Source organism: Lepus europaeus, chromosome X, assembly GCF_033115175.1.
Source record: "Lepus europaeus isolate LE1 chromosome X, mLepTim1.pri, whole genome shotgun sequence".
NCBI lineage: Eukaryota > Metazoa > Chordata > Mammalia > Lagomorpha > Leporidae > Lepus > Lepus europaeus.
Window position 1 is genome coordinate 2,731,959 of NC_084850.1, and position 10,316 is coordinate 2,742,274.

The window sequence follows — 10,316 nt, forward strand, 5'->3', positions numbered from 1 at the left end:
TGTAGACAGAGCAATGAGGGAAACTTTCTTAGCCTTGCCCTCAAAGGGCCCACAGTCTAGACAGAAAATAAAATCCATCAAAACCAACCCCAAAATATGATAAGAGCAAGTACAGAGAGGCTCTTGAGCTCTGTGGAAACCTATAGAAGAGGGAACTGACTGCCTATACAGGAGCTGGTGCAGTCAAGTGGCCTGAGCTAAGTACTAAAGAACTATTAATGTTTAGGCAGGCAGGAGAAAATGCCAGAGCATTCCAGCAAGAAACAGTCCCGTTTAGAGGAGAAGATAAATGTGAGGAAAAGAGAGGAGTTGACAGGGAGGGGGAGAGAATATGAATTGCAGAGTTGAGCAATACCACAAATACTTTGAATGGATTTTATTAACTTGTGTCTCTAGTGCAGATGTTAACCAAAAGAGTCTCCTACCTACCACGAACCATCAGGACCTCCTCAGAAATACTCTGCCTAGAGGGTGATAGACACAGTTGCTGACCATCTTGTACAGGTGGTACTGCCTGCTGGACAACTGTCTGTTGTCTGACTCCTCACTCACTGTCCTGGAATGGACCAGAAGCCAGGAGCATGACAATCACCAGGGGAGGGGCCACATTGTCTAACAGAAACAGACAGACTTGAGGAAACACCCTTCTACCCTCTCCTCCACCACCATCATACCATTTTACCTGCCTGGGTACCAGGGTTCAATACCTGCAGCCAATGTTTAAACTACATATATGTTCAGGACAAATGGGGGTGTTCAAAACACATGTTTAAAAAGTATGGACCAGAACCAAGTGGGGAGTGGCTAGATGCAAAGCAGCCAGAGACAGGGAAGTCTTGCAGCAGGGTGCACACTGTTCTGCAGATAGAGTCCTTCAGAGCAGATCAGTATCCAGCCTTCCAGGTCCAGGATAGACCCCTAGAGGCCAGTTCAGCTCTCCACTCTTCCTTCTTCAAATGGGTCATGCTGAAGCTCCTGGAACCCCAGCCAACATGTCTGTCCACAAGCTTGGCTATCAGCTAGATCCGGAGAGATTTTCAGGATGTTTAGATCAAAAACCCAGGATTAGAGAGGCTTCTGGGAGTATTCAAGTGGGCATGATAGCAATGCATACAAATCTTGAGATCTATACGGCTCTTCTAGCTCTTAGGGTCAAGGCCAAGGCTGGAGAGGCCTTTATGGCTGCTCAGCAGCAGCTGGCTCAGGACTATTCATTCCATCTGACAAATAATCATCCTCAGTGTTCTGTTTCATCTTGACTTCCAGAACCGTGATGCGCTGCTTGAGTTTCTGCTGGGCCCCCGTGTACTCTGCCAGCAGGCGTCCAAAGCGAGTGTACAAGGTCTCCATGTTGGTCTCCAGCTGCTTTAGCTTCTCTTGCACATCTACCTCCATGCTGGCTGCCACCTCATTCTCATCCAGCAGCCCCTCCTTCATTAAGATCTCCCGACCCCTCTCCTCCAAGACCTTCTTGGCGTCAGGATACTCAGTCACAGCTTCCATGAGGTCATCCTTGGACAAGCAGAAGAGATCTGAGTAGCCCAGACTCCGAATATTGGCTGTGCGTCGATTGCCCATTTTGCTGCCTTTAATGTTAAGGATGCTGATCTCGCCAAAGCAACTCCCAGCCGAGAGCAGGGCATACTGAGTCACACCATCATCAGCCACCACTGCCAACTTGCCTTCCTTGATTATGTACATCTCCTTGCCAATGTCCCCCTTGCGGCAAATGTAATCCCCTGGGCTGAAGACCTGAGGACGGAGCTTCAGCACCAGCTCCACCAGCAGGCCAGCCTCACAGTCCTGGAAGATGCGTACTTTCTTGAGTGTGGACAGGTGAACATTGATAGCTATCTCAGCCCTGAGCTTGGCTGGTAGATTCTTGAGGACTTCCCGCTCATCTACAGTTTTCTTATTGGTCCACAGGTAGTCAAACCACTTAATGACCTTGGCTTCCATTTCCTTGCTGACTTTGCGGAACTGCATGTAGTGCTTGACAGCGTCAATTTTGGCCTGGAATTCTGCTCTGGTGGCATTCATATTGGAAATCATGGAGCCCACATTTCCCACGATGGTGGCAAAGATGAGGACACCAATCAGGAAGTCAAAGATGACAAATAAGTACTCCTCATCTTTTACAGGGGGTGGTGTCTCCCCAATGGTGGTGAGGGTCAGTGTGGACCAGTAAAGGCAATAGATATACTCCCTAGCTAGGTATCCATATTCAGGGTCAGTGATATTGGGGTAAACCCAGGTATCAACCCCAAAGCCAATGGACTTGGAGATTGCATAGTAGATGCAGGCATTCCAGTGGATGATGACCAAAATGTAGAGGACTAGGTTGCTGATGCGGAAGATGTTGGGGTAACTGGTGCGTGTTTCAGTGCGATCAAAGAACTCAAACATGCGGGCAAAATGTAGCAGACGATTGAAGCGCAGCTCGGGGTTGTGGATTCCCACAGCAAAATAGATAAGGTCTGTGGGAATGATGGAAGCCACATCTAGCTTGAACTGTAGGGTGTGGATGTAGTTGTCTCGCAATTTCTTGGGATCTTTCACTAGCAGCCCCTGCTCCAAGAAACCTAGTAGAAACATAAGCCAGCATGTCACTTCTGCCTTCAGGTCTGTCTCTACCCATAGGCTAACACTCAGAAATGAACAAAGTGCCCTTTCAACCCTCCCTCCCAGAAGGGAACATAGCTCATATATCAGGGCTTACCAGAAGGACCCTAAGAAATCACCCCCAGATCCCAACCTGTCTAAGCAGGTGGGAATACAAAGTTCAAAAAGCGCAGTCACCTATCAGTGTCCCAGTTTAGATTCAGGTCTTTGGGCTTATAACTCATGCTACTTCCTGCACATCCCAGTTGCTCACTCACCTGTGCGCAATCGGATGAAAAGATCCACAATGTAGACCACATCTGAGAAGTAGTCCAGCACCAGCCACACCAGGAAGTAGCCTCTCTGCAGGTCACTGAAACAGGCTCTGCAGGAGGACAGGGCTGGGTTTCACCCTCAAAGCCAGCCAAGGTTTCCCGGGGAGCAGTGCCCACTGAGTGTAAGGCTTGGGATGGCACTGGTGAGTCACAATCAGCCTAGTGCCACAAACGCTGACAAGTAACTTCTAGCTCAACTGGTAACCATACATAGACATCACTACATAGACATCACCAATGACCATTACTCGCCTGTCTCGCCTACTGGACTGTGAGTGCCAGGAAGGCTGATCCACCTCTTAGTAGTTACTGCATGCCTTATGTCAAGCCCAAGGCATGAATGTTCAGTGCTCATTGGGTATGAGTTGAGTGAACAACTACTGGAAGAACGAACTACAGTGCACAAGTGAATGGCCTCCATGGTCATCTCTTCAACGTACTCCTATTGAGCACCCATCACACAGTATGGGCCAGTCCAAGTGAGACACATGATGGTCCTCAGAGTTAAGTTACAGGTAATGGGAATGAAGAAAGCCTGGAGGCTGTAGGAATTTCTAGGGGGAATTGTCAGGACCTGGTGACCCAGTGGGTTGGGACCTAGAGAGAAGAGGGTGTAGGGGGTGGATGCCAGGATGATGATTTAATAAGCATACTAGTCAAAGAGAGGAGTGGCCACTTTTACAACAAAATTCCAGGTCTTCTGCTGCCCCACAAAGCCTGAAGAACCAGCTATGCCTGCTACTCTGATGGCTCACACACATCTGGAGCCACTCTGGCCCATCCCAGGACAGAGGCTTTACACTTGTTCCTTTTGCCTTGTGTGCTCCATCCACCAACATCAAGAACCTAAATAACTGACTCTCACAATCTGGCACTCAGCTAAGGTCTTGCCTCATCTGAGATATTTGCCTTGATTGTCCTTTCTCTAGCAGCTGTCTGCCACCAGGGACTGGAATCGTTTTGCTTGTTTTTTGTTGTTGTTACATATTTACAGTTGATGTCCTCCAGTAGCCTAAGACCTCAAGGAGCAGACACCATGTCCGTGTTACTTACCACTTAGCCCTAGCCCTAGCCCTAGCCCTAGCCAGGAGAGCAGACACCTTACCTGTGTTACTCACCACTTAGCCCTCACCTGGAGCACAGAGCCCTGCACCCAGTAGGTGCTCAGACAAATCCTTGTTGAATGAATGACTGAGGTGGGGGTAGAGTTCAATAATGAAGGCTGTGAGAGAAAGCTCCATGTAAAGAGTGGCTTTGGAACTGAATCTGTAAGAATCTGCATAGGTTTAAGAGTGGGACAGGGAATTTCCCCTTGAGGAAGCAGCATGTTCTTACCTAAAAGTCATGAGATTGGGGTGCATTCAGAAGATGGAGCAAGAGGGAAGGCCAGGGTCAAAGGACCTTGAAGGCCATGCTTAGGACTTGAAATTCATCCTGTGTGCTATAGGGAGCCATTGAAGGGAGAGAGAAGGGTAGCCTCATCTAGGACAGGATTGTTGTGGATATAAAAGTAAGAGAGGATTAAAGACACCAGGAAAAAGACAGATATTATGTCTTGGGAACATATGAAATGGTAGGGGGGTAGGGAAGGCTAATAGGGCAGGTGGAGGTACAATCAGTTCCCAGAGAGTCTGGAAGGAAAGCTGTGTTGTGGTGAATTCTGTGTCCAAAACTGGGCCCTGTGTGTTCTCAGTCCCATGGCCTGTGGACAGAGCTTCTCTAGCAACCTCCCCCCACAAAGAGCCTCCCTGCTCACCTGGCCACCAGCAGACACCAGTTGTATAGCACAGGCATGGCAATGACGAACAGCCAGCGGTAGTACCAGTCCCCAGCTGGGTCCAATACAAATAGTTCAAATTTTTTCCTGAGGAGACAGACAGTGGTCAGATTTGGGCACCAGGTCCCTTAGTGTGACATAACTTCAGGTCCTAGAGGCCAGGGTCTCAGAAAAACACTGCCTGTGGGGATGTGTGGGGCGAGGAATAGATTGACTTAGGGTCCCATTTTTCAGTAACCCACAATCTGGTACTGAGCATCTGTATGGAGTGCAGATGGGTGTAGGACACTTCTTTCCCCATTCTGACCCATCTCAGCCCACTGGCTCTCACACCCTCTGGAGTCTCTTTGCCCAGGCTTTCAGGGATGATAATGAGGGCTTGGGCCTATGCCCACATTGCTCCTGGGAAGAAAGAACACCAGGAAAGTAAGTGCCACATGTTTCCTGTCGCCCCACCCCCTTTTTGGTCCCTGGCTTCCAGCCTCCAAATCACTTTCCCAGATGCTGTGTCCTGTCTTGGCCAGAGCCCTTTTCCTCTGCTGGCCAGTGGGGAATGTCAGCTCGGCCAGACAGCTACAGGCACATACTCATTCTTCAAAGAACAGATCCTCCAGCTCTGCCTTCTCTGACCTGTCATTCTTTCCTAGTCAAGCATCCTGGCTTTCCCTTCCAGCCCCCTCCACGACTTCTTCAAAGCTCCACTTCCTCACCCACACTGAAGTTTGGATGTGTAAGCTCTCAACAGCACTCCCTGCCTGCACCTCCCTCAGCAGTTACTGGCTGCTGGAGCTGGGGCTGGGACTGTCATGGCCTTGCATGAGCCCCCTCCCTACCCACAGAGAACCAAAGGACATCTGGCAAAGGGGCAGGTAAAAGGACAAAGCCACCAGAGGTTCCTGGCCTTTGGAGGCACTGTGGGTGGTGAGAAGGGAAATGTGCCATAGTTAAAAGCATAGCAACTCACCCTGCCTGGCCCTTTCTTTACTATTCATGGGGCTGGATGTAGACACAGGTCTGCCACCACAGTAGCATTAAAACCCCCTGAGGGGCAAGTTTGTGGTGCAGTGGTTAAGTTGCTGTTTAGGATGCCCTCATCTCACATCGGAGTGCCTGGGTTAGAGTCCTCCCTGTGCTCTCCATCCATTTTACTATTAATGGATACCCTTGGAGACAGCAGATGACAGCTCAAGTGGTTGGATCCCTGCCACCCACCTGGAAAACCAGGATGGAATTCTAGGCTCCTGGTGTCAGCATGGTCCACTACTGGCTGTTGTGAGTGTTTGGAGAGTGAGCCAACAAATGGAAAATCTACCTGTCTGTCTGTCCCTCTCTCTCTTTCTATGTTTGTGTGTGTGTGTGTTTGCCATTAAAACAAAATGAAAATAAATAAATAAATATTTAATAATAAATAATAAAATAAATAAAATTAAAAGAAGAAATTCAACTGGGTTTTCCCAGGTAGCCCTTTGAGCCCCACAGGCTAGACATTGTTACTTGGTGCCCTTGCCGTCGCCGTCCTTGTCGCCTTTGCCATCTCCCTGCTGTGTCATCACAGTCTGGAGCTCTGGTCCACGGAATCGCTCAAGGAACGAGTCAGGCCTGGGCTCCTCCTCTCGGAAGTTCCTGTTCGCCCACTGTCTGATGACCCCCACCAGGCGGACGATCCTAGACATCACAGAGATAGAGAAAACATGAGCCAGAGAAGATCTGCACTGTTCAGGGATGCTGTGCCCCAAGAGCTCCCTGTCTGGTGAGGGAGATGGTAATCAGAGAGGGAAAGCTGCAAACAGGCATCATGAAATCGTAAGTGCTAAGAGCTGGGGTAGAGGGGCTGGTGCTGTGGCACGGAGGGTGAGGCCACCGCCTGCAGTGCCCGCGTCCCATATGGGTGCCGGTTCAAGTCCCAGCGGCTCCACTTCTGATCCAGCTCTCTGCTATGGCCTGGGAAAGCAGTAGAACATGGTCCAAGTGCTTGTGGCCCTGCACCCATGGGGGAGACCCAGAGGAGGCTCCTGGCTCCTAGCTTCAGATAGGCACAGCTCCGGCTGTTGCAGCCAATTGGGGAGTAAACCAGCATATGGAAGACCTCTCTCTCTCTCTCTCTCTGCCTCTCCTTCTCTCTCTGTGTAACTCTGATGTTCAAATAAATAGATAAATCTTAAAAAAAAAAAAAAAGCTGGGGTAGAGGCCAGCACTAAGGACCTGGAATTCAGGCAGGGCCCCTCAGCAGCTCCACAAGGTGGGATTGTCCTAGGAAGACTTTCTGTTAATTGTGAAGAGAAAATAGGAGCTCTTTGGAGCAATACAGAGGTTGTGTTAAGGCATAACAGACCAGGGTAAAGGTTGTGTCTGGCTTCCTGATTTCTCTATGGAGCCTACCACCCCAGGCTAGAGACCTTGGCCTCACTACCTAGGCCTCTCTGCTAGGAAGGACGCCACCTTGCCTCCTCTAATGTCAAGATAGACAAACATGAAGGAAAGCCTCCCCTGGCTATTCTGAGCTTGCCCTACAAGAGCTGTGGGAGTTGCTTAGGCCTCCAGAGGCAAGAGTTGAATGAGGACAGCACTGACAATGCTCCATGGAGGCCTTATGGAAACACCTACTGTGGACAAGAGGAGGTGGACCATGCTAACTACCCCGGCAGAGTCCATGTGCTGAAGGGGTGAGCATCATGGTAGTGGGGGGGACTCACCTGCGGAAGCCACCCCTTCGCTGCTGTGGGGCATCCATCTCTGCCAGCCTCTGTAGTTCTGAGGAGGTGTCATCATCAGCTGCAGACTGTGGCCTACAGAGAAAGAGTTGACCCAGGGTTCTCTGGTCATGCCCTGTCTTCCTTCTAGGCACATGCTAGATATCCCATGTTCCCTGTTTAGGATGTCTGGACCCAGACATTGAGGAGCTGGAAGGAAGTAGCACCCTCTGGGCCATTCCTAGAACCACCCAGCCTCAGTGGACTCACCTGCTTCTGGTCCTGCTTTCATCTTTGCCGTTGGCTTTGATGGTAGTGGGTACATGATGGTTGTGATTATTAGCTGGGGAACTCTTCACACCATTGGATTTTTCAGTCATCCTCCATGTATGACCAGGACTTTCACCTGCCAGTCAGAGGGCCAAGAGGAATGTCACAGAGGCCCCTGGCACCCTTAGATGTCAGGGTGAGAATAGAACCAAGGCCTGTCTGGCAAATCTCAGCACATCCAGGGTCTGTATGGCATTGCAGGGCAATAAGATTTGGCATTGCAGGGCAATAGGATTTGGCATTGCCAGGAATCCTAGCACCAAGAAAATGTTAGTACTTCCCCCACCCTGATACATAATTTAAAGTGAAAAGAGTGCTAAGCTACAAAATGTGATTTTGGCCGGCGCCGTGGCTCAACAGGCTAATCCTCCACCTTGCGGCGCCGGCACACCGGGTTCTAGTCCCGGTTGGGGCACCGGTCCTGTCCCAGTTGCCCCTCTTCCAGGCCAGCTCTCTGCTGTGGCCAGGGAGTGCAGTGGAGGATGGCCCAAGTCCTTGGGTCCTGCACCCCATGGGAGACCAGGAGACGCACCTGGCTCCTGCCATTGGAACAGCGCGGTGCGCCGGCCGCAGCGCGCTACCGCGGCGGCCATTGGAGGGTGAACCAACGGCAAAAGGAAGACCTTTCTCTCTGTCTCTCTCTCTCACTGTCCACTCTGCCTGTCAAAAAAAAAATGTGATTTTGTTCTTTTACCCACTGAAAATTTTTGACAAATTAATCATCCAAGCTAAAATCAAACAAATCAAATATCTGCTTAACTCGTTTTTTTCAGTGTCCTTGCTTTGCTGACTGACCTCTTTCCTGAGGAGCATGAACTTTGAAGCAGACTTAGGTAAGGAGAAACCAAGAGCAAAGGGGTAGGGAGAAGCTTCTTTGGGTCAAAGAGACACATGACCTCTCATGCAATAGGGGTTAGGGGTCATGGTTGGTTTGGAGGTCTCCACAGCATAAGTATGTGCTATACATTTGCAAAGCAAGGGCAATGGGTTAAATGGTTAGCTGGTTGGTTGATTGTTGGTTGGGAGGTTGGTTCGGTTTAGCTTGGATAGTTTGGTTGTGAGGACTCACTCTTCTGGGTTGTGGAGAACCTCAAAAGGCTAAGCATGAGAGTGATCAAATAAGCATTCTGTTATTTCAGAAGGATCTGTCTGGCTGCTCTGTGAAACCTGGATTTGAGCAACGGTGGAGGTATCTAGCAGGGAAGAGACCAGAGACAAGGGTGCTGATGGAACCTAAGACAAGATGGCAGGAGAAAAGATGGAACTTCAATATGGATTAGGTGCAAGGAGTGAAGAAGAGCATATGGATGGGATTGTACAGGAAAAGGAGACAGAGGGAGGGCCCAAGACAGAGTCCTGGATAATCACAACATCAAAGGATTGAGCAGAGTAGGAGGTGTCCCACAATATAGATCAACAAGGAACAACCTGGGAGCCAATTGTCTAGAAAAGAAACAGGGGGTTGTGCCCCAGAGTATCTCTTGCAACAAAGTCAGGGAGGCTTGGGCAGGCTATCCTCAGAGAAGCAGTTATCTACTGGTGTTAGTCTGCAGACCCCACCCCCAATTTCCCATGGTTCCTGCTGATAGACGCTGTGCCTGCAGTGCCCCTCCTCTACAATTTGTTCCAGCTTCTGAAGCTGTCACCATGGTGATGGCAGACACGTCAAACAGTCTCAGAGATGCTCATCTGGCACTCTCTGTGGGATTATGACACCAGGATGCTAATGAGGACACTTAAGGGAAAAGAACCAGCATCTCTGAGTCCCTGCTTGGACCCTGGAGGCAGTAGACCATGGAGACAGAAAGTTTCAGACAATGAAAACAAAGCCCAGGTTTCTTGTACCAATTAGCTTTAGGACTGACCTGGAAAAGGTGGTACAAAGCTAAAGCTTACAGACCAAGAGGGGCTGTAACACAGGACTAGGCCAACTCTGGGACACTTCACACATTTATGCCCTCTTGTAGCTTGTGGCACCAACAGGAATTCCTCCCCTGCAATCTCTGATCCTTCTCTGCCAGGAGTAGCCACTCCACACACTGAGCCACACAGTCTCCCTCATCAGACTACCTCTCAAGCTACTTGCTGGGAACAAGGGCAAGCATCTATCCCTTGCCTTGCCTTGTCTTGCCTTGCCTAACCAACAGTTAGGGTACTGGTTCTCCTGTGCATGCTGTTTCCAAGAAACTTTATCAAGTCCCAAGGCTTCAGTTACCATTAAGTCCCATATCACACTCCAGCCCAGACATCTTTCTCAAGCTCTCCACTGCTATTTCCAACTGCCTATTAGACATATCCTTTGAGGCACCTCACACCTTCAAACTCAGTGTAGCTAAAATTAACCTTGACCCCTTTACCTACGAATCAGCCTCTCTTCCAACCTACCCACCTCATAGAGGGACCTTCCCTTCTCCCAATCATTCAATCTAGAAATCTGGTGTAAACTGTAGCCCCTTGTTTCCCTCATCACATCCAAGTAGCATGTGTTCTGAACAGTGTCAAGGACTTGTCCATCCATTTTTCTCTATCATTAGGGCCCTGAATCCATCTCAAACCTTCACCTAGAGAGACAGCATTCACTGG

At 49.6% G+C, this 10,316-nt stretch overlaps 1 protein-coding gene across 1 annotated transcript; it reads right to left on the reverse strand.

The window, feature by feature from the left end:
* Positions 1-1,176: 1,176 nt before the first annotated feature.
* On the reverse strand, positions 1,177-7,783 carry CNGA2 (cyclic nucleotide gated channel subunit alpha 2). Its single transcript, XM_062184148.1, has 6 exons — positions 7,674-7,783; positions 7,407-7,499; positions 6,208-6,378; positions 4,693-4,800; positions 2,880-2,986; positions 1,177-2,582 (listed from the first exon to the last, which is right to left on the reverse strand). The coding sequence occupies exons 1-6, from the start codon at positions 7,781-7,783 to the stop codon at positions 1,177-1,179; spliced, it is 1,995 nt and encodes a 664-aa protein (XP_062040132.1).
* Between the last annotated feature and the right edge of the window lie 2,533 nt (positions 7,784-10,316).